Below are 25,312 nucleotides of genomic sequence, written 5' to 3'. Positions count from 1 at the left end.
GTGAGGAGGTAAGTGAAGGTACTGAACAAAGCATTCACAGAAAGGGCCTCAAATCAGCTAGTCCGACCCTTTCCCTCAAAAAACAATTAAATATACTATGCAATTTCTTAACCTAATTGTCAGGACCTCTAATGTTGGTAACTCTGCAGCTTCTCCAGGAACTTACATTAGTATTTCACAACTCATTATATAGGAAATTATTCTTACTATTTACTCTTCATAGTTTTTTACTTTATGTTGTATCCTGCATGGACACACAGAACACTCTTCCTCCATTGTTACGCCATCAGTATGGACTGAAGACATGGATCTTCCTTACATTTCTCTTTTAGGTTGAATAACGTGGTTCCATGTGCTTTTTCCCTGCAGATCATATTTTTAGACACTTGATAATTCTTGGTTTTCCTTCAGAAGCCAGATGAGAAATGAGTTCTTAAAGACGTAGTATCTGTCTTAGGAATTTTGCTAACATGCAGAAGGAAAGATCCAGGATGAGAGGAAAGATTTAGCCTGCCTCTAGAGTGAAATAAGACATGCATTCTTGTAAGAAAAAAAAACAAACAAAAAAACACACTCAGGAGATGATGAACACTTACTTAAGGGTCATTGTGGTCAATGCTGAATCTCTTCAATCACTAATATTTTCCACACTCTTGTTTTTTCTTTTCTATTATTATCATACACGGAGCATCACCATAATATTATCATATACAGAGGCTCAAATATTCACTTTCCTCTCAAGGTCCCATTTCAACTTGATTATACAGTGATAACTTACCAATAACTTTAACAAAATAGGCATCTGCTTCAAAGTTATTTTTTAATGTATGGATAGCAAAGTCCTTGTTGGAGTAGCCTTTGCTTAGCACAATGATATCCAAGATTCCCTAAAGGAAAAAAAAAGGTTTACATTAGAATGCTGATTTACTCTGCATAACATCTAAATTTAGCAAACAAATCCCCTTAGAGATACAAAGAAAAAAAATAGAGTGTGCGAACCAAAGTTTACATCTTTGCTACTAATTTTAATATCTTTCAAATCTTATTAATCATCTGTGGTAATTCAGGACAGAGTGCTCCATCCACAGGTAACCAGGACAATGCATGTGGTCCATGGCTTGCTTCTTGCCATTGAAGCGGGCAGCTCAAATGGAGCATACGGAGGACCAGCAACGTCCTGGCAGCAATGGGCTGCTGCTGTCTGCTCACCTTCCAGGGAGCATCTCAAGAGTGAATTTCCCAGGCTGAAGGCCCTGCCTGCCACGTGCTGCAAAGCCAGCATTTCTACAAAGCAGGCTGCCAAGGGCACACAGAGAGATACAGCAATGCAGAAAGAGAGATGCTGTTTGCTGTAGTAAAGAGTTGAACTTACATCTTCGTATATGTCAAAGAAGGTTGCTACCACTGCATCCTTGATTTGATTTAGATCCGAGAGCTCCCAAAAAACTTTAAACATACGACGTACACTCTTGCAGCTTACGTTATTGCATGGGACATTTTCTAGTAAAAATGCTTGTTGATTGCTGTAAAACATACATATATAAATCAACTTATTTACTATAAACAGTCTAATTAATAGAGATTACAAAAATATTGCCATTAAATAATTTAAGTCTGCTGAAGTTGAGTATAATAATACAAAGCTAGGAGCCACTGGATACTTTAAAATCCATAAGCATTTATGTTAGCTTTACAGACAGAATTACCACCATTATGTCATGCCTGACTTAAACCAATGAATACACTAGATAAATGGATCCAAGTCAGCAGGAATCATTTCATTAACCATGCACTCAAAAGACTGAACACATTCTTGCTTTTTTCTGAAAAAAGGACAAGTGCACTTATCTACCATTTTCCTTAATCTCTGCATGGTCCTTCAGCTTAAACATTACTTAAAAAACGTCAGTGCTTTTTCATTATTTTATGACAATCTATTCCCACCCCAGCTCCATTAATAAATTTTCTTACATGTTGCATGATGTTTTAAATAAATTTAAGATTAAACCAAATCTCTATTGGTATTTTTCCATTGTTTCAAAGCAAAATAGAAAACACAAACCCCAAGCTGCTAGCACAATAAAAATAGGACAAGACGAAGCAAATTGGACATTTGCTGACATATAACAAACACAGACAGAAAGACAGGCTATTAGGCTGAAACAAGAAACAAACAAACAAGCCAGAGTACCAGGTCTGGTATAGCAAAGTCTCCCTTCTAAAGAATTTATCTGTTACATGGCCATTGGTCGGTGGGAGACACAAGGATCCTATGTGCGCGCTGGTGACTACTAGAGTGATCTGCTGCCTCTGATACTGTAGCATTGCCACTCTCACTGGAACCGTGAAAACCTTCAGACTTCACCGACTGGGAGTCTGACTCTTTGGCAGGTCGGTATCCTGGGAAGCCGCTCAAATCCATCCCTGCCTTGGCAATGGGAACAGATGAAGTTTCTTCCTCTCTTTCTGGGGGCAGAGCCAGGAGATAGATAGAGCAGACTATGTTCTGTAAAGCTAGCTGAGTGTGTCAGAGCCCAGGGCAATAACCAAAACCACTTCTTCTTTATGACCTTGAACATACTGCTGTTTCAAAGGGTGACAACAAGGGGTTTATCTGTATCTTAACGGCATCCAGTGCCTCCGGCATGCAGTCACACACATGCACGCACACAAGCATTTCTCCTTCGGAAGGCTTTTCTTTTTCTTTGTTTCTATGGTATATTTCAAATAATTTGCTACTCATAAGAATCATATTGCAGAACATTCATATATCTGCTCCATCCATTTCAGAAAGAGTTAGAGAAGGGCAAAACATTTACCCTGAGAAAAAACATCATTCTGACACCAAAGTAAATCAGTTTCCTCGTCTGTTGCCAAGTTAATATTTCAGAACCCGCAATTGTAGGATTTTGTTCTCTGTAAGATGTGTCAAAACCTTATAATCACATTTCTTGAGCTTCTGTGAAAAATACCCAAATTAGGCCTTTATTTTTCTGCCATATGGCTGCATTTGAAGCTTAATATGAACAACGCACTTTTTACTATTTCACTGTTAGAAGCATGAGTATATTGAATTAATGTCCAGCCAAAATGAAATGAGGTGATCTGCAATATTTAAGATATTGTATTATCTATATCTGAGAACTCATAATCATAACTTGAAATTGTTAAGTGCTCATATTCATTTAATGTATCACACAAGTATCCTATCAGATTAACCAACTGTAAGGTAAGGTGACAACCTGAGCTAAGCAAATTGTTTCAATTTCTCTTTTTCATCATCTTGACATACTGAACTAGCATATCATCCTTAACGTGCCACTTGCAGCACTTTTCATATTTAGGTATTCACACCAATGTGTACACAGTGGCACCTAACTAGTGTACTGCCTGCAAAACTTTATCCCAAACAGCTTATGAATGATGCTCAATAGAGCTGTCTACAGTTTGGAACTTTCTGTCTGAAAGTCATCTATGCAGCAAAGCTAAATTTAATAAAGCTGAATTACTATAAGAAAGGGTTAACGCCAAAGAAAGACTGACGACGTACCACGGTTTTATTTTAACATACTACGTTGCAATTGAATTAAATATTTACTGCTTAATTTCATACAGCTCTCATTCTGTCAAATTTTAGGCTAGTTCATTTACAGTTACACAGGGGACATCTAAATGACTAATATCTTACTCCAGACATTCAGAATAATTGGATTTGCCTCCATTTTTTAGGTTTGCTCAATTACAGGGTGCTCATCAATCCTAAATTTAAAAGAAGTTCTTTATCCAACCTTACTTCTGACAAGTGACAACTAACAATGATTTAGGAAGAGATAACTTGGTCAAATAAGAGTCCTTTCAAGTAGGCCCATATAAAGGATTAATACATATACATTCATTTAAAACTGAGCATGAATACCTGAAAACTTTCTAGAATTGTATTATTCTCAAAGTTTTCCATTCAACTGTCCATATCCTGTTGTTTTATTATCTCCAAGTTTCAGTCTTTACTGTTACTTATCACTAACGTCAGGGAGATACTATATTTTCCAACTTACCATTACTTTACCAATGAAAACACATTCCCTTTGAATAAAAGCATCACCGCAAAAAATGTTTCCTTAGATTACATATTTGCAATGCCAGATACCAATTAGCAGCATCTAATTTGGAAACACGTGGTTAAGGAAAGTTTGTTTCATCTAATCATGTGTGAGAGAGAAAGATAGGTGTTTATAGATTCGCAGGCGGTACTTACACTTTCAGCGTTACCAGAGTCAATTTAAAACCAGCATGTGAAAAAATGAATACATTTAGATAAGACAGGAAGTAAAGATGGACCAATGAACAACTACTGATAAAATCCCTTTACCTATTATTATTCTAGATACATACACAATTTCTAATACAGTCATAACTAGAAGGAGGAAAAATGCATGTATGTATCTAGCCTGAAGAAAAATCTGTGGACTGGAATTCTAATGTGCAGGTTTTGACTCAAGTCAGAAGTTAAAAGAAGAATTCATATCTCAGACAGATAAATATGTAAGAATTGACTGTGAATTTAGCATCTTCCCCTGTTAGCATTTATTGAGTCTCTGGGTTCAAAGCCCCACCACACTTGCAACCACAAGTCAGATTCCCTTTTTTTGTTGTTATTGTTAATAAGGAGTGTCTCCACGCTGTCAAGAGTATTACATGCTTTTATTTAAAATCAAAAGGATATGACAGGAGAGGAAACAGTGTGGTCTTAGGGCAGTTCTGAGAATACTTGAAGCTATTAATCATTTTTCCTGACTTACTCACCTGGAAGGACAGTAAACCAAATTTGCTCCTACCTATCACGTCTTTATTTCAGTGTTTTATAGGTATTTTTAAGGACTTGATCTGAAAGTGCTTCCAGAATTATGATGAAGGCCTATAATTGATTTTAATCACATTCTTCCATTATCACGTCAGTATATTTTCAGATTAAAATGGTTTCTGCCTCCTTTAATTTCTTTAAGTTACAGCAACTAGAAGCTAGGCTTCCCAGACTATAGCACAGATTGAGGTCAAGAGTTTACAAAGATGCTTTTATCATTTAATCACGGTAATCAATCACTGAAATTAGATCTGTAGATGTAGCATGAAAGGCTTCAGAGAAAAGAAATAAACAGCTTGATCCCGAAGTGTTTAAAATCAATTAAATAAAGTTTTCATTTTAATTTGCTCTAATTTAAGAAGAGCTTTTAATTTAATTCTCACACTCTTAATTCTCTCCACTCTATGACCCAGTTACACATTTTAACAGGAAGTATTTGCTTACGTCTTTCAGAAACAATGAATTAATATTACTCTGAAAATGACATTTCATAGTGGGTGCAAAAAATCTGACTTTCATTCCCATCCCAAAATACAAAGAGTCTTTTCCCATTACTTTTCTACAAGTACTGGAAATGTAGAGTGTTAACATGCAATGTATTTCTTAATTCTTAGTTTACTCACTCTTTTTTTGCCAGAAAAAAGTTCAGTTTGCTCTGAACTTCCCTTTTAATAACCTGCCAAACCTTCAGTCTGTGCCTTACTGTGTCACTCAACTTTGAAGTCAAGTTTCAAAATAACTTTAAGATGCACTCAACTGAATAAATAAACAATTTCAGAAGGAAGGAGAATAAAGATAAAAGTGTATCATCACAGCCATTCATTGCAGTGAGATATAGGTAACTTCCTGGGCTTTTATAGGAGTAGCTAGAAACTAAATCTGTAAACTATTTAAATCTTTTACATAATATTACATTGTCATAATTACACACCAGCCAGAGGAGAGGGGCTCCTAAGAATCTTAAAAGATAAAATAATTTAAAATAAACTTCTGAACTCCATAAAGTCCGTAAGTCCTTCTGAAGTGTACTAGCCACGAGGGTACAACACTAGAAGGTAGCCAAAGTACATAGTATGGCTCAAACCCAAGTTTTAGGGTGCTTTAAGTGAAAAAAAGCCGAGAACAACTTTACAGTTCAGATGTCATGGTATTTCTACGCAAAAGGAAAGACTGTGGTTCTACTCTGCTCTCTAGACTGTTTACAGTCTTTATTCAATGACTGCTGAACAGAAGAGGCAAACTCCCAGCTGAGCAAGGCTATGGAGTGAAAAACCAGACATTCAGGGCCCGAGTGCTTTAACTTTGCCTGTGCAGGTTCTAGGCAGTAACAGCATCACCTCCTTCTCCTCTGCCATATCTGAATATAAACAGCTGCTGTGCTAGTTATTTTAAGGCTCAGAGGTACAGAGACAGAGCTCAGCTGCTCACTGCCTTCTCTCTGAATCACATCACGTAGGCTCGATACAAGCGCGTAACTCTTCAAACTGGGTCATTTTTAGGTATGTGTCAGTATCTGAAGAACTCTAACACAAAAATGTCAGTGGGTGACTCATGTTTAGGCAACCACTAGAGGATCTAAAGTGACTTCTTTGACTTCAGCATCTAAATTCTGTCTATATACTCTTTAAGCACCAAAGTGAGCTCCTCAGTTCTTTTCCTTACTGAATTCAAACTATGAACCTGCACCCAAGCTCATCCAAAATACCATACAGAGGAAGATAATAAATACACCTGTAAGAAAGACTTACTTTGCCTTGTAATGCACTAGTGCAAGAATTTGTCGTTCCCAGTAAGGAAGATGTTGAGACTCCATAAGGTATGGATTAGAATACCTTTTACAAGTGATGACATGAGGAAGAAAAAGGTGATAGTACAGATAATCTTACATCTCTTCAGATGCTGGAAAACCCCAATTGTGCAGCATCAGACAGACCTCCAGCCAAGGCACGGCATGCTGCACGTATCCTGTTTGTAGTGAGGTTCATTGACATTATGGTCTCCAGAGCTCTTCTAGGTTTTTCTTAGAAGTAAACAAGTCTATTCATCATTTCTACTGTCAAGCAAAAGGATGTTCACACGAAAACATGCTGCTTCACTTCAAGGTAAAGACAAGGACATGCCAGTGGTATCATCACCAGGTGCCAAGTGAGAGCTGCCTACAGGCTTCTCCGTTACGATTAGCTGGCTAAGTTTATCCTGCAGCCAAGTGATATGTGCAGAACAGCACAGCCACGCACCTACTCAGGTCAACTGTTATGTGGATCACTAACTCCTCAAGGTACAATAGTCTCCCTGTGAGCATCACTACATGCCCTCTCCCACCTAACGCCAGATGGTAGCAATACAAACTATTGGGAAAGCAAGTAATGAAGGAAAAAAAAAAAAAGGAGGAGAAAGATTACACTGACAAATTTAATAGGCTAGCAGCTTTTTCTTTTTTTAAGAGTAGGAATTTATTTATTTCAGTTAAATTTGGACAATAAAAAAAAAAAATCACTGTTAAATTATTAGGTGTATCTAAAATTCCTGATTCTCAAATGAGGCAAAACACTATTGCGTTTTTCAGCAGAGTCACCAGTCAGTGTTCACTCCTTGTGAAAGCACAGAACAGGTTCCTCAGCTGTCAGCAGCCTCCTGTCACTAGCCAACACTGAAAGCTGAACTCAGGATTTTACAGGAGGTGATTTGTGAAAGGAAAGGGAGAGAAAATCAGCTCCTATGATCCAGGAGGAGCGCCTGGAATAGTATTTCGTATTCCACTCCCCTGTGTGGTTCCCCACCAAGAGTCACAGTCTGAGCCTATAAATTATGCATTCTGAATATACCATGTAAATGCACACCTTTTTAAAGGGAAAACACTTAGCAGAGATCAAAAATCTTGTTCACCTGATAAAATGAATGAGATGCTCTAAAATGAGTAATTTGTAGGACTGATGACTGAACATGCATTTGATGGTCTTTCTTTCTAGGTTTACATATACTCTACCTTCCAGATGTGTTCTTTAGTATAGCAAGGGCATCTGGGTAGCCATCCATATTGTAATCTCCAATATGAAGCGTAATTGGAAATGAAATTTCTGTTGAAGATTTGTCATTTTGATATGGTACAAAGCCCCACAGTGTGTCTTTATTTCTGAAGTCTTGCAAGACTGGAATCCACTGCAAAATAAACAAACCAAAAAAAGAACAGCTAGGTAAAGAAATCCATTTTATTTACTTAAACAACCTAATTCTATTTAAAACAGCTGACATGTATTCACTGCATCAGGATTCTTAACCATTTACAAATTTCCAAAGAGGAAATAAGGATTATTTCCTAAAACTGCCACCAAAAATTTCAAGTCTTTTATGTGCACTAAATTATTCCAGAACAGAAAAAACCAGATACAGTTGTAAGAATAAAAGACCTGTGTTTTGGAATGTGTGCAGTGTATGAAGATATTCAGGAACAACTTCATTGAAATTCAGGCTTGCCTGGAATCTGTACTAATCCTTAAGTGTAGGTAAACCCAAACCATCAGGGCCTTGAAATCCGGAGTCCCTTTGTTTTTCTTAGAATTGCAAGCAATAGGCAGCATTAAAGCTGGAGGAGGGATGAACCCTCATTAAATTTGTGGAAAACACCAAATTGGGGGATACAATCAATGTGCTTCAGGACAGGATTGCCATTCAGAGGGGACCTAGGACAGCAAGAACGGGCAAACAGGGACCTCAGAACAATCAGCAAAGAAAGTCGTGCCCAGGGGAGTAAACCTGGCGATGGTACAGGCTGGAGACTGAGCAGCTGGGTAGCAGCTCTGCTCAAAAGGACGCATGGGTCCTGGTGGACAGTAAGGTAAAGCTGAGTATGGCAGCTATGGCAGCAAACACGGTAACTGCTGCCTATGCTCCTGCTGATTGAGGCGATTAATTATTTCTCTTTATTCAGCACTTGTTAGCCTGCATCTGGATCCTGTGTCCAATTTCGTGTACCACAGTTCAAGAAAAATTTGAGCATATTGAGTGCGTTTAGAGAAGGGTCACCAAGATGGTCAGGCATTGAATATTTTACTCAAAGGACAGGCTGAGGGCACAGGGGTTGTTCAGCCTGGAGAACAGAAGACTTAAGGGGGACCTAATCACGGCCAAGGAGATAACTGAGAAGACGGAGCCAGGCTCTCTACTGAGATACATGGCAGAAGAACAAGAGACAATGGTCACAGAATGATACAATGGAGGTTCCAGCTAGAGATAAACAAGCAAACAGTCACTATGATAATGATAATTAAACTAGGAAAGAGGCTCAGAAAAGTTGCAGAATATTTGTCCTTGGGGGTTCTCAGAGTTTGACTGGACAAAGCTCTAAACAACATGATCTGAATTCAGTGTTGACCTGCTTCAAAGCAGGACACTGGATTTCCTAAGGTTCATTTCAGCTTGAATAATTCTATTATTCATGGATATTTAGAAGTTGAAGAGCTTCACTCCCCTCCTATCTCCCCAGCAGCATCAGATACTGAACTGTCTGATAAGAAATTGAGATTACAGTATCAAGTTGAAAGTACAAAAGAAATGCAAAGTATAATTTCTCCAGGACAGGAAAAGGAATGTATCTGCACTTACTTTCCAAAGTGCTGCAGAGGTGCTAAATAGGAATTTATCTTAATTAAAATCAAAGTAATTTCACAAGCTGGTATGAAGCTGAAGTACCAGGGTTAACATTTCAATGCTACAGAAAAATTCAGTGCCATTTTTAAAGCCAGAAGTAATTTTATATGTCAACTCACTGACAATGCCTTCAAAAGGACAGAAGGGTGCCATCTTAAAGGATCAGTATCACCAACATCAAAAGCACTTAACAGCATCTTAAGTGTCCCTCATCCAGGCCTTAATTTAGCTATTTCAGGAACCAGAATGAGATCCCTGACAGCATCATTTCCTGCTGTGGAGAGACTCCCTCGCTAACACAGTCCAGTGATCAGCAACATTCCTGCCACATGGCAATTGCGTGTGATACTTGGGCTGGTCCCTTGAGATTACACGCAATTAAAGGCCCCCAAAATTATTAAAAGACTATTAAAGACCCCCCAAAAATTATTTAAAAAGTGCACCACGATCAGCTTTGTTCGGATATCACAGATGGCTTAGAAGCCTGGAACAGTTCTGCCAGACACTGCATATACTCAGTGTCTGCGTAAGGGACGACATCTGAACTGCAACAGTGCTCTACACCACTCTTGATGAAAACTTGAAGTTAAAATAAAACATACTTTGACCCCCGCCCCCCAAACATATGTGTGCCTATTTAGTTACTGTTAGCTGCTGAACGTTTGGAAAAATCTAACAAACAGAAAATAAGAAAAAGACTTCCTGAGGGAAATTTTTCAAAGGGTTACATTTCTTAGCATTTATTTGTCATGAAGAAGACAGATGAAACAATATTATTATAAAATACTATAATTTTGAAAACCACTGATTGAAATCAGAACCATGAAATATAATATAGTTTTTACTTTACACGGTATCATTCACACACTTATTGCAATGAAATCCAATTATATCCGTCATATACTTTCTAAATGTTCCCATGTATGGTAACACTATTTTAAAGAAACAAAATTAAAAATGAATTTTTAGGCACAAATCCAAATTTGTATTCTGGTTTTACTCTACTGAAAGAGTAAGTCATAGAAAGCAATTTTACAATCACGAGGTCTACAATGAAATGCAGAGATGTAAAACAATAGGTGAGCAAAACAGAAAGATCACCTATTGCTACCAAGAGGCTCACTGTGCACGCTGCAGAGTGAGAGCCATCCATCCCACTGAACCAGTTGTGGGCCCTTTTGTAACAGCAGTTATAGAACATTTCAAGCATCTGTCTTGTTCAATGTGCAACCAGAGCACATTCTAGCACCATACGTCGCTTGCTCTGACATTTTAAGTTCACAGTAATCCACATTTTTGGTGAAACTCATTTTGTGTATTTCTATTATAAACAGCAGTATTGTGTAATGTAATGAAAGATTAATTGTGCATATGCCTCAGGACATACATTTCAGTATAGAAGGCAAAAAATGAAAATATGTTTGTCAATAATATGTCTCCTACTTCTTTTGTATTTGATAATCCAGACAATTACTTTAAGCTTCATGTTTGCTCTTACTATTTTAATAGGAAAAAAGACTAAACCTAATTTTTTTCTTTTACTTTAAGATAGAAATAGGTGGGTATGATGAGGACACACAAAGCTATTTTTTGCAGTTTTCAGATCATGCAATTTCTGTTGATTGAAAAAATTGAATGAGTGTATCTAAAAGAAAATTTAAATGAACAAATAATATTCAGAGAAATCAAAGATTTACTTCCCTTTCTGTTAAATTCCATTGCATCGCATCACTAATACCATAACTTAAAACATTTATAGATATTTTTTACTCCTTCAATTAATGATTTTGTAGGCTAAAATAAGACAAATATCTTTAAGCACTTGAAAATTTCTTTTCAAACACTTCAAATCTTTGTTTTTCAACAAACAGAAGAGAGAATGATTTACTGCCGCGTGAAAACAGTGTCTTTTTCATTTTGAAAAAGATCTTGGGTACTCGAGAAAAATTTAAAGCTAGTTTCACTCACCCCAACTCAAAAAGAGCTCATTTCTTTCAGAGTCCGTATTCTTCTATACATTAGGAAAGGCGGTTCTCTTGCTCTAAAGCCTGTTAGCAGAGCTTTGAGCCAAAACTGTAGGATTAACACATCTCAATTTTAAACTATGGCTAGAAACCTATGAAGCGCAAAACCCCCATACAGCCAGCTGCCCACTTCCAGGCCACCTAACGCAGGCAGGGAGCCAAGCTGTGAGTCAGGAAGCATTTGGAAATTGGTAACCCATTCTTGGCCAATACCTTTTCTGGAAACGACAGGGGTTCTCCTCCCTTCTGTGACAAACACTATCCCATCCTACAGAAAGATGAGCATCAAGAGTGGCCGGAAAGAACTGGCCACAGCAATAGAAGTCCTCTTCCCTGGGGGGTCCCCCTCTACCGTACACACACATTGTAGTTCAGCTGCACATAAAAAATAAATCCAGTGATTTCAGGATGCGTTAGGCTTTCAGTGCATACGAAGGTCACCTGAATTCTGTAGACGGTCGAGTAGCCACTATTGCACAAACGTAAACTAAGTAAATTCCTTTTACATTACACCATTAACTTATGTTGTTCAAAGCTCAGAAGATGACAATCCCCCACACTGATTTGACAACACAGAAAGCAGTAACCAAAGCAGTAAAGTCATATTTTTGATGCTGAAATGTGACTCTCACAGCCCCATGGCTGCTTTGGGAAAGACGAGCAACTTAGAAATGATGAGAGGATCTTGTAGAATCTGAGATTTATGAAAATTACAGCAGCTGCAATCTGACCCCACCTTAAACTGTTCTAGAGGAACGAGATAAAACTTCTAACGGTGACCAACTGCAGCTGATAATCAATGTTGTCAGATACCTCTCTTGCCTACGGAATGATGCCACAAAGACCCGTGGTTTGCTGTAGGATGCACTGCTGTGTTCTACTTCAGAGCTGCTAGATTTATAAGAGGAATAAAGCTATAACCTTTCTATTGTACAGAGAAAGGATGTAAGAATCATCAAGCCCACAAAGAAACTCTCAAATTAAGGGGCTGAAATAATACTGTTTGCCTCAGGAAAGGAATGAAAAATCATACCAAGTGCCTGACAAAATTAAGAGGAAGATCAGTCATCTCTAAGAATATCATAATATCTAGAGTTTCTACAATTAACAGTACTAGGGACTTAAAATAAGTTTTGGGGAGAACTCAATCTGATTTTCAGAATCTAGACGAGAGATCTAAATCAGCTAGCAGATTAGTCTGTAGCTATTGCAGGTGAATTTAAAGAAGCGTGAGGTGTCCTAACACCTGCCACAATCTGAAACAGCATATGGGATTCTACTTCAGATATGACAGTAATTCTTCTGTTGCTATGGAAGCATTCACATTCTTTTAAAATTTTAGTAGGTCTGTATCTCTGTCACTCACTCATACGTATTTTATTGGCCTTTTGCTCCATCATCCAAAAGAAGAAAATTTATCTGAGATATTTCTAATACTTACAAAGATCAAATCATTAAATAAACTAAAACCTATGGTGAAAGAGCATCCTTGAAATAATTCTCATAGATCTGCTTGGCTTTCCAGTAGCCATTCAGCTGTGCCAAAGATATCATGAGAAATATACTGTAGACTGACAGACATCAAACGCGATCTTACCAGATCCAAAGTCCAAAGCCTGACATGCCATTGCATGCCTCTCCACAGCATAGTTTTTAGAATCACAAATTCTGCAGATGCATGTTTTTAATCGCTATGCATTTCGTCCCAAGGCATCATACGCTGTCACGGGACTGTTTTTCATTTGGTTTCATCAAATATAACAACAAACAAGCGGGAAGGACAGAACCAGGTCTGATTATCATAGGCAAAATATTTTTTGTAAGACAGTCATCTAAATTGTGATCTTTCAGATCTTAGATCAGTAAATTCATAAAAAAAAAAAATAAATTCCAGAAGCTAGAATTCCTAGCTACGCTCTTAACCCTAAAAACCTCTGCCATATAACCCTACAGCAAAAACTGAACAGAGGTAATGGATATATAGCATCTTGAACCTTTTCAATAATAGACTTGCAATCTCGCAGTTTCCCATAGATTCCCTATAATTACCTACCTGTTCCACAAGGGATACTATCCCCTTGTTGAAACACATTCTGCACCACAAGGGCTCATTATTCTTTCCCTCAAATCGTACAGTGATTAAACAAACAAAAGGAATTGATCCCAGTCTGTTGCCAAAAAGTTTATGTTCATCATTTCTCATGAAGATTAACTTACTTCAGAGTCAAAGCTTGGAAATTGGGTCACCTGATCTCACAATGACCAAATGCAATGAAATTAACACATTTCACTTCCAAAATATGGGAAGTAACATGTTTGAAGAGATTTCTACCAGAAGAGAACACGCAACACATGGGAAAAACTGCAGACGTATGAATGAAGATACTGATATTTTCCACTATTTCAGAATGGAAAAGATAAAATGCTTTAGAAGAAAAAACCCCATCACCTCTAGATGAGTCTAAGAGTGCAAGAGAAGAGTATTCTAGATATAATTCTTTAAAAAGGTTAGGCCAGAACAATTCATTATTGCATGCCATTTGATACTGTCATTTTTAATTAAAAAGTCATTCTAAAAATATGCAGGGAAAATTGCTTTAAAAGTTTCTAGGTAACTCCTCATACTTTTTAAAACTTTTTTTTCTAACAGGATGAGAATCTGTTAGATTCTTCGCTTTTTAAAATAAAATGACAATATTTAGCTGCTAATTTTTAACTCAAATGTCATTATCTTGGAAATTATTTTAAAATTGAAATTACACAGTGAAATTGCTAAATTAAGTAAAAAAAAATAAATATTCTGATGAGTATCAGAAGTGGTATGTTAAAAATCTGATGTATTTCTAATTAAATAGTTGACCTCTACCAAAAAAATGAAATAATGAAGGAACAGGAAAACTGCCACCGTGCAATGTTACTTCAGAGCAGGTTACAGTAAATGACTCTACTTCAGAAAAATTCTGATATTGTGCAAATTGACCCACACCTTCCTCTGCCACTACTCCATCCCTTCCTTCTAGAAACGTACCATGAGCAACAGATAATATAACTTTTCTTTAGCACACCACCCCGTCATCTGCTACTCTCAAGTAACAGCTTTGTGTCTCTCAACGGTACGTGCTGTTTGTGTGTGGTTCATTTTCGACAGTGAAATTACTTTCATCGAGAATATTTGTCTCAAATTTACTTAAGCAAAAAAACTCAAATGTCTTTTACTTCTTATGTTATCAGAGTAAGGAACTAAATTTAGAGCTAAAGAGCAGTTGTCTTTTGACATAAGAGCACCCCAACTACTCAACGGTGAAATGTCAGCTGCCCGTTACAGCAGTACAATCAGTCTAACGTGTTTATCAAAAGTCTGGGTTCTGCCCTTTGACCAGAAAGCAATGCAAGTATCATGAACTGAGCATGTCCTTGCTTTATACAAAGGCTGTGACCTGTAAATCAAACTCTACTGTAACACTGTGTATCCAGCAATGCTTTAATCCATTGCCTCTATTCTGTGTTCACAGGCAATTAACGTAAAAACACCAAAACAAAACAACGCACAAACAACCAAACACGGTGTGCGCAGGAAAACATGCATTTCTAAGGACAGAGATAACAAGATTACAAGGCTGAGAGATACATTACCAAATTTAGAGTTACTTTCTCTTTCTTACACCGATGGTATATTCCATCCTGGTTATACTTCCTTAACTGACTGGTAACTGCGCACTTTCCAATACAGAGTGATTTTCTCACTAGTAGGAAAGTGTGCCTGTCTAGAGATTTTGATTCTTTAAATGAGAAAACCTACACTATAAACTTGGGCTGGACTGCAACAATGACATTATCAAAGTATGTACTGTTCCTTGAGCAAACAGTAAATTCACCTGTAAATTCTGAAATATAGATCAGAGAGGGTACTACTTACGCACAAAAAATTCTACTTTTAAATTGTCAGTAAAGGAATAAGTCGGTAATTCATCACCTGGTTAGAAACACGTATGGCACACATTACACGTTTCTGTAAGTACACTACTGTGGGGTTTGCTGCCGGCTCTAAGCAAGTACTTTGTTGGTCACCTTGGCCTTTAGGTTCACATTGCTAAATATGAATTTAGTAAAAACATTTATTAAGGCATCAAACAAACATTAGGTTAATTTATTGTAAACTGTAACTTTATTATAAAGCAGGGAACTTTAAATACTTGAAACAGATGTTTTAAGTATTAAAATAGATTTTTTTTTTAACACATGCTAAAATAAATGAGTATACAGTAATCTATTACGTGAACGATGACCATGTCTCAAAACAAGCAGTGTCATGAACAAAGCTGAAATAGGTTAGCAGAAACCCAGTCTTGAAGATACATAGCCTAAACAAGTCTTTATATACTATGTGGAAATTCACTTAATTAGTAACAATCGAAGACACAGTAGAAATAAAGGGTTAAGAGGTGTGGGCTGGTTCAACTTGATATATGCGAATGTGCACGTCTATATATATATATATATATATAGCTTTTATATATATATATACACACTTATATATATTTAGCTTATATATATACACACACACACATATATATAAAAGCTAAAAAATAACTCCCTAACTTAAACTGAAGAAGCTTCTTTGAATTAATTAGATCTGTTTCCAACTCTTAACACAAACCTTGTTTGTCTTCTCATGCTAGGGCAGTTACGGTGCTTAGAATGCAGTGTTTTGCAATCAACAAAGTGACTCATCAGAAACATCCATAATTTTCTTGACTTGAATTGTACATTATATAGAATTCTAGGTATGCAACCTCTTCCACCAAGCCCATTTTTTTTAGATAGGTAATAAATAAGTAAATAAATAAAAGTCTCTTATATGCAATAATTACAGGTGAGGAAGTTTCATTTTTCTTTCATGAAAAATCATCTTCCTATTTCATATTATTTCATAAAGCACAGTATGTTCCTTTGTCTTTCCAATCCCAAACTCACGATACCTGATCCAATCCTAGCTTAGTTAAGTAGATGGCACTTTTTTGACATGTTGTATCTTCACAGACTGGTAATAACTGTTCACTTTGTCCATCCCCATCTGTCAAAGAGAAAAAAAGACTGTCAGCTTTGTATTTGCAAAATCAAAACCCCTGTTTGCAAGAGGTAATCAGCTGAAATAATTTATTATGTTTTAAATGTGAAAAATTACAGAAGGTAAACTAAACCTTTTCAAAATGCTTAACCTAATCGTCTAATCTGGGGCTTTTGTTTGAAATTGTCGTTGTTGATGCATTTTCATCTCGACCTGTATTACAGAGGAAGTTTTACATTATACTTCTGATGATAATGTGATATATTTAGAAGAATAAGCGCTTAGTAATTTACTCAGTCCCTGTGTTTAGTTTGGAAGAAAATGACCTTTTATATAAATCTACCATCCCAAGTCTCCCATACAAACTTATTTAATTTTCTAAACTAGTTTTAAACTCCTGTGCTGTCAGCAAGACTTTAAGAAGAGTCATGAGTTCACATGTAATATGTTAATCTATATTAAAAGATAAAATACAGCAATGGAAAGTTGACTAACACAATGGCTAATAAATTCCCGGCTTATAGAATTAGGCAAACCTGAGTAATTTACAGGTTTTCAAAAACGTTCTTCTAACACCTTTAATCCATGGATTTCCAAAACCTTTAGTAGAGTAATGACCTTCTCGTGTTTAAACACGCAATGCCTATTTGCATCTAGAATTCTGACACACAGCACATATAATGGGAAAAAAAATAATAAATCAATTTACTGCTCATTATCTAATCCAGGAGAAATCCCTGTGTTCATATTTTAGCCCTGCCGCCCTGCTTCGCATATGTGGAAATACACTGCCCTCCTACTAGGAGATAAACCATCAGAAGTTACCTTGTATGGGCTGAGAAGGAACAACAGAGAAGTAGCTGAATATAAGCAACCAAAAATTAGCAGCTGTAACTGCTGCATTAGTGACTACTGCTGCAAGTCCTGATGATAACTGAACTTGACTTGCTAGAGAGATGGTATGCCCCAGACCAGGAAAATTTCAGGGTACCTGCTTTTCCAGGCTATGAAATCAAAACTCATACTGTAATAAAAAAAAAAATAATCATATTTTCAAATTGCCCCTTAGCCCATACAGTTCTGAGGAGCTTGGTATTAATATTTTAAGTGGATTTTGTAAATTGCTTGATGAAATCTCCTTACTTCGTATGCAAAAACTAGATCATCTGCTAAAGTCACTAAATCCCTTATTCATTTCCCAATATACTACTGACCACAGCCTAAATGTTCAGTCATACTGTACCATAATATGAGAAATGCTTTCTCAGCCTGCCAAATTATATTTCTATGAAGCTGAACCTCCCTTTAGAGTGTGTGTGTGTGTATATATATATATATTTGTGCGTAGTTAAGTTTTCTAGGTCCCACCCTTATTACATAAGGAAGTTGGGAGATGGAAAGTAGGGTTATAAAGGGGGAGGAGGAATGATGAAAATATCAGACTTCCCCAAATATCTCCAAGTGATAAAGCCAAACAGTCACCTTTAGTGGCTTCCTACATCCCATCTGCCTCATGAATTATTTTAACTCACCACCAAACCCCTCCCAAATCACAGCAGCTCTGTTATCACGGAGAGATAACTTAGGATGCCAAGTAGCCCAGGTGATAGAAATACAGTAAATCTGCATCCAAAGGGATGGGAAAGGAAATTACCACTGAATAGAGGAATTAACACAGAAACTATTGATTTTGACCAGTCTGAAGTCAGCACCAGCTTTTGAAGCTGTTTGTTTTCCTTCTGCATCATTCAAGAACAACAATTAAAACTTTAATTTTTGCTTACATGAAATAGAATAAAATACTGCTTAGACTGCAGGCTTTTTCTAAACTTTAAATGGGAGAAACTGTTAAATTTTGCAAATTATAAACTATGGAAATATTGAAGGGTTTGTTAGAACAGAATTAAGTTGCAGAGATGTCAGTATTTTGCAAAATATAAAATTTAAATTAAGCCCTAATCTTTTAAACACATTCTACAGAACTTTCAGTTCAAAGTAATTTAGAAGACTTTCAATAACGCATAAGGACAAAGAACCTTCAAATACTAACTCTTTTCGTGCTTTGTTAGAAAGGGACAAGGACAAGGATGTTCTCATTTTAAATTATGCTATGGAGCAGAGGAGAATATAAAATGTTTGATTCTACTTAAATTGCAAACATTCATCTTGTTATGCTGATAACTCAGTTTGATAGTCTTGGTAATTAATGTTCAGTAATACTGTAGTACATTGACAGGAACAACCTATGTAGCTTTGAAGAATAATGGAACTACAGGGCAGTAAGAACGATGGAACTTTCACATAATTAGATGAGAAGCCACCACCATACAGATGCAAGTATTCTAGATAAATTACAAGTTTAAGAGTAAGATTTGATTAAAATAACTCAGTACAATCAAAGAATAAATAGAAGGTAAATATGCATCAAACACCACACCTTTGCCCCTGCAACTGAAAATAATACGATACAAATTCCGTATTAGAAGGACACAGTTTCCCCTGTTCCTTTGACCAGAAGCTACAGGTCCATTTATGTAACTTCTTATAGGCTCATGTATTCAGGTGTAATTTCTCTTCAGTTCTGTGTGACATATATTTAAGAATCCAATATTTAAAGAATAAATTCGTAAGGGAAAAATCTGTTGGAAATTTATAGACAAGGAGTGTGAGGGGCTATTCTTAAGCTGACCTAGATCTCCAATTATTGCTGTATCCACCTTCCTAAAGTTTTTCAGATAGAGATATCTAGCTTATGAATTCTGGACTGTTTTTTTTTTTTTTTGGTGCTCAGTTGAATTTAAAGATAAGAAAGAAAGAAGATACAGACATATTAGTCCAGTAAGTTAGCAAAATTACATTTCTCTTAAGTATAGATGTCTGAAATTAAATTTTAAGCTGTTCGTGTGGTGCTGTAAGTTTCCAATTCCTTAAATCAGTATTTTAAAATTAGTATTTTAATAAAATACATTTTATGTGGCTCTACAGAACTAGGGCTTTACAACACTTTTATTCTGAAGTGACACAAGCTTTCACTATGGGAAAGCCACAAACTGATACAGCAGCTTTTCCAGTTTTGAAAGAACATAATTTATTCCTAATCCTTCTGTGATTCCCACCTTGGAAGCACCTGCTGAAATACAAACCCTTGGCACAACTCCACTGATCTTGAAGACCACACAAAAAACCCCCTGCAGCTGCCTACAGAAGAGCTTAATTGCTCTAACAACAAACTTACCTTGGACATACAATGCTGACTTTTCTCCCTGCTTGGTTTCAATCTCAATTTAAAGAAACATCCTTAAATTTTAATAAATTCTGCCACAAGGGAGGAAGAAGCCAGAAATTAAAAGGAGCCTCATTAGCACGTTTCCTCTAGTGCAGTTAGGTATTCATAGGTGACAAAACATGCATCGGTGACAATGGCTGGATGAACCCGTCGGACCACCTGAAATAAACTGCGCTAGTTTCAGTTTTTAAAAAAATACCTGCATGACATGTCTTTAATAATGCACTTTAGCCCAGGACTACCTAGGAAATCTATTTCTAGAGATCCTCTGCAGTCTTCACTCAGCTCCTAGGGTCTGCTTAGTCTACCTTTCTATTACTGTATGGATTTTAATCTCAGTTCAAATTTCTGGAAGTCTCAAGGTTATCCTTACTTGTAATTTCAATAGAATGCGAAACACTAGATGTGGCTAAATGTACTCTAGACTCCACGTGTCCTTTGCTAGCACTGCTCAACTTAAAGCATGTTTGACATACAAACACAAACTCAGCTGTTAGCTAGCATGTTCTCAACATACGATTCTGGCTTGACTGCGATACTAAAGAGCTACATGGTTAATAAAGATCAAGTTCTATAGGCAGTGGAAAAGGCTAGAAAAAGAACAGTCCCACATACTCATCAGCTGCAAATCCGTACTTTTGTCAAAATATGTAAAGACAAAATTAGCAGTGTTATGCCATCTAGGAATCATGTGAGAATCATTACTTACTGCCTGTTCGTTTCAAAGAAATCCATGGACAGAAAGCCTTGTTTCCAACATTTTGCCCACGTCTGCAAAGTGCTAGCAGTCCAATCCAGAACAAAAGCAACCCGAGAGACACAGATAGTGCAGCTCACTGGGAGCACACCTCATACAGAGAGACTGTATGAGGAAAAATTACTTGCAGCTGAAGCTTTAACATTGATTTTGAATGTTCACACTTGCAAAAAACATAGCTCAAAGCTTTTCAATCTATTCTAAAAGTAAATTTGAGTGGGAGAAAGCAGAAAAAACCTTCTAAATCAGATTAAGAACATAATGTTATTAAAAAGTGTTAAAAATGCTAAAAATGCAATGCTATCGTACTAGCATAACCACACGTTTTAAAACAAATGCACAAATAGCAAATGGTGTCTCAGTGGTTACTCTGAGAGATTCCTTGACCCTGAGGTCCCAGCATCTCACTGACTTGCACATCAGCACGTACATGTTCTGCTGTCTCATAATTCGTAACGATGACACTAGAGTTTGTGGAGTTTCAGCTCTGACAGTTAAGAAATTGCTGTAGCAGGTCTATTAGATTTTTAGCCCTTCCAATCGGAACCAACTGGATTATCATCTCACATTGGCATAGACCTTTTGTGAAGGGGGGGTGGAGGAACTTGGTCAATTCTGTCCAATAACGAATTTATTACCTACTTCTATCCATAATTAGAGAAATACATATAAAGTAACTAGGCTGAATAGGCAAATAGGCAGCAGGCCCTACAATGGAGAAGACAGAATGTAACCCTCCACTAATAAATTGGTATTTTTTTAAGACTACTAGTGAAGTTCTTTCACACTTTAAGAAAAAGAAGTTACACATAGTAAACTTCTTCCCAAAACAGGATGTATCACGGATACGCTTTTAAAGCAAACATGCAGATAGTTACTTAACATTAGTAAACATAGGCAAAAAATACTCAATCCAAATCTTCAAAATCCTTAAAAAACATAGAAAAAGGTATAAGAAAAGTGGTATTTTGCAATCAAGTTCAGGGGTTATTAGATTCATTGCACATGCTTATACAATGTAATTTCCAACATGGGCTTTGAAAGAAAAACTGAACCTGGGGAAATTACAAGTATCATGGCCACTCAATTCAAAACTGGTTTGTAATACGGCAAGATGAAGTTGTAGTTATGACAAGCAAAACAGCTTTTGGTGGGCGTATGATCCAAATCTTTCTACTTTAAACAGCTGTGTAGTTCTGCTCAGTGTAATCTTACTTCTGCTCCTTTAAAAACAAAAATTGAATCCACCTTTTTTGTTGCTGAGATGACAGACTGATTATTATAACTTATTACAGTTGTGTTACATAAAAAGAAATTGTTTTCTGGCAAATAAAAATAAGGTAACTATGCAGGCTAAGACAGTGAGAACAGCCTAGCTTTCATAATTCTCAACCTGATGCTACATAAAAGCAAGACACTTCATATACCACAAAGTCCCAATGCCTTGAGAACCTACTGTTCTCTCTTGAGAGAGACATTCTAAACTAGCCGTGGTCCCTGTATTATTACAGACTTTGTCAGTGCAGTTCTCCTTCAAAAAGGTGAGAAAAAAAGTGACCTCAATATAGTACAATAAAAGCCAAGAAGTTTTTCGCTGCTGTTGATTTAAAGTCCAAATAAGTATAAGGCATCTCTTATTTAATACAATACATCCTAATGAAGCTTTATATGCTTTTTATTTCACCATACATACAGCTTGCACCCACACAGCTCCCTCATGGCTTTGCACAGTTCTCATTCTCCTTTGTCGTGAGCCCTTCATTTTAAGTTCTAAAGAATAGTAAGAAAATAAGGAGGAAAAAGCCCTGTTATGGTAGTGCTCAAAACAATACCCTTTCTGAGGCAGGCAAAATGACTACAACCAATACAATTGAGTTGGATATTCAAACAAAATAAAGGTTTATTTGAAAGCTGATTATCTTAAATTTATCTTCTGAGATAATAAAGTGATTAGAATTCTTTTGTCACTCTCTGCCTTTATGTTCAACAAGATGGTCGTGACAGAGACAATTATCATAAATTACTAAGACAACAACGCATTATTAAAAGAATCAGTGTCAGCTGCTTTTAGAAAACATGAATCACAACTTCAAAAAACAGATGCAAAGAGCTTTTACAGATGATTCAAAGTTCTGTGGACATTAAAGAAAGCCTTAAAACACTCCCCTTCACACTAAATCAATTCTGACTAAGTCTGTCTGTGTCCTTCCAAAGAATCCGTATTCACACCTCCACTGTGAGAAAAGCATTTAAACACAGCGTGCCAGCAAACTGCATGAGGTCCAACAGCATGCTCTTGTATCCGAAATGGAAAGACTATATCGAATGTACTAACTGGAATCCAAACAGGAAAAAGAAATTAGATTAAATACAAAATGAGACACCCCCCTGCACACTAAACAAGAAGTAGCACTGAAATTCCTGTTGTAGCTTATGCTGAAAACTACTGGTTCCAACTATCTCCGATTGTTAAAAGAGAAACTACAAAGCCTGACTGCACAGCTTGGCATCATATGGCATCAAATGTTCACATGCTAACAAATGAAGAGGATAACACTAATTAAAGCAAGCCACCTGTACAACTAAATTTTGGGTTGAGAGTTCTTGTCATATTAACCATGAACATCGTCAAAGAAAAATTAAATCCTGAGGAGATTAAGTTGTTCAACAAAGAATAAATAAGCGAGTGGCGTGCGCACCACTCCTCTAATTTTATTATTGGAAAGAAAGCAAAGTAATTCTTAATGTACAAGCCCCATGGACAAAAATTAATATGATGCAATATCAGTATTTTTTTTTCCCAGGAGATGTTAGCATTTGTCAGCAACATGTGGAAGAACTTGGCAAAACATGGGAAACAGTTCCTTGTTTGTTCGTCCATCCATTCCTCCCCTCCCCAAACAGACACTGCTTTGGAACAACATTTAAAACTAAGTGGACAAAAATACCTCACTGTAAGTCATAATAAAGACTTGAAGAGAAAGAAATAACAGAATTAGTGTTTATGGTTTGGAGGGAGTCAAGAATGCGTATAAAGTTACTTAAAAGTACTAGTGACACACATCATCTCAGGCTACAGCTTCAGCCACTCTCAGCCCATCACACAGCACTCTGTCAGGTAACAGGATGTGCAAATGTGCCACAATGCTCTTGCAAAATTAGACAATCTAATCTCCACTATATTATATTATTTATTATTTACCCTGTGCAAATTCAGGGAAAACAAGAACTGTACTAGAAAAAAAAATCTCTTGGATTTTTGAGAATACTATTGGTACAATTGTACCTGGCTACTATTTAGTGGCAAGGGGATGGGAAACAGTTCAGAAATGTGGGACTTGTGTGGGTGTCAGATCAGGACAGATGCCTTAAGGATCAGGAAACGCAGCATTTTAAACAGCAAAAGGAACAATATGAAATGATAGTATAGAAGACTGCTTACTAAATGACTATGTGATAGGGAAGAACAGTAAGGATGAGATGCACAGAAAAATAATCTCCCAAAGGGGTCAAAGATGAATTTGAACAAAGAATTTGAGGCCACTGCATTCAAAAGTTTCCTAGATGGACTTTACACAAGTGCTTTAACTTATTGTCTGTCCTATTCTCAGATCCACACTGTGACTGCAAAAACAAATGTTGAAATTACTAAGGCAGTCAGATGGGGTGCAGTCTGTAGTGCAATGTGATCTACTTATATCCAACATGAATTTACACTTTTTTGGTTGTTTGGTTGGTTGGAGGTTTTTTTGTTTGGTTGTTTCTTTTTGGGTTTTGGGTTTCATGGTGTTGGGTTTTTTTTTGTTTGTTTGTTTTTTAAACTTAAAGGAACTGCAAAGGAGTAACACATGGCTATGGCCTTAAAAATCAAGCTACAGGATCTTTTTGTAGAAAGAACTGTCAAAGTAGGGCTAATATTAAAATGAAAAGGTATCACTGAGCAGCACTGATGGCTAGCAGTTAACAAATAAGACAGGTTTAGCCTCTAAATACGCTTTCATGGACTCAAATACATAAGTGGCAGTTAACTTGGTATGTCTTTATGCACCTCTGTTTCAGATGAACTGAAGTGCATCTGTTACCAAAACAACTTCTTCCTTATCTGAAGTAACTCGGAACATACAGTGCTCCAAAGACAAGTGCTTTATAAAGGGGTTATTTACTGACACGCATCACTAAAATTTTCCTTTGACATAGCTTCTACATCTGAGGATGCAACATTCTGAAGAGAAGGAAAAAACTAAAGAAATTCAGATGCTAAAACAAAGTTCACACACAAAATTAAAAGCTCCAAAATTGAAGTGCAAGTGCAGGCAGAAAAGCAGTACATTTAAGGAATGATATCATCAGCTGCAGATTAATCAAAGTCGACTTTAAACAAAAAATTGTCACCTAAATGCATTTTACAGTGCAATGAATGGCTTAAAAAAAAACCAAACCAACCCAAAGGTTAGGCTCTCTGTTATCCAGTTAATTACTGGCAATAGTGAGCTATCCTTTCCCACGAGAAAAATGATAATTTCTACTATATGTCATACAAGTAGTTAACATACATGGAACAGTTCAACTAGTTGGTAGGGTGAAGAACGGAGAAGATTGTCTCAGGATTATTAGCTGGATAACTGTATTTTAAACAGGAGAAAAACTTGAGTTCAGGTTCCTAAAAGAC

The 25,312-nt window shown here is 36.6% G+C and overlaps 1 protein-coding gene across 2 annotated transcripts in view; it reads right to left on the bottom strand.

The window, feature by feature from the left end:
- The window catches only part of ITFG1 (integrin alpha FG-GAP repeat containing 1), an 86,149-nt gene that overhangs the window by 26,406 nt on the left and 34,431 nt on the right, over window positions 1-25,312 (bottom strand). For both annotated transcript variants that reach the window (XM_054199154.1, XM_054199156.1), the window contains exons 9-12: window positions 16,512-16,606; window positions 7,848-8,020; window positions 1,373-1,523; window positions 779-887 (exon numbers count right to left, since the gene is read on the bottom strand). In XM_054199154.1, the coding sequence (XP_054055129.1) occupies window positions 779-887; window positions 1,373-1,523; window positions 7,848-8,020; window positions 16,512-16,606 (528 nt within the window). The remainder of the gene's footprint in view (window positions 1-778; window positions 888-1,372; window positions 1,524-7,847; window positions 8,021-16,511; window positions 16,607-25,312) is intronic.

This window comes from Rissa tridactyla, chromosome 4 (assembly GCF_028500815.1).
Source record: "Rissa tridactyla isolate bRisTri1 chromosome 4, bRisTri1.patW.cur.20221130, whole genome shotgun sequence".
Classification (NCBI taxonomy): Eukaryota; Metazoa; Chordata; class Aves; order Charadriiformes; family Laridae; genus Rissa; species Rissa tridactyla.
The sequence above is the reverse complement of the archived record's forward strand: the minus strand, read 5'-3'. Positions and strand labels throughout refer to the sequence as shown.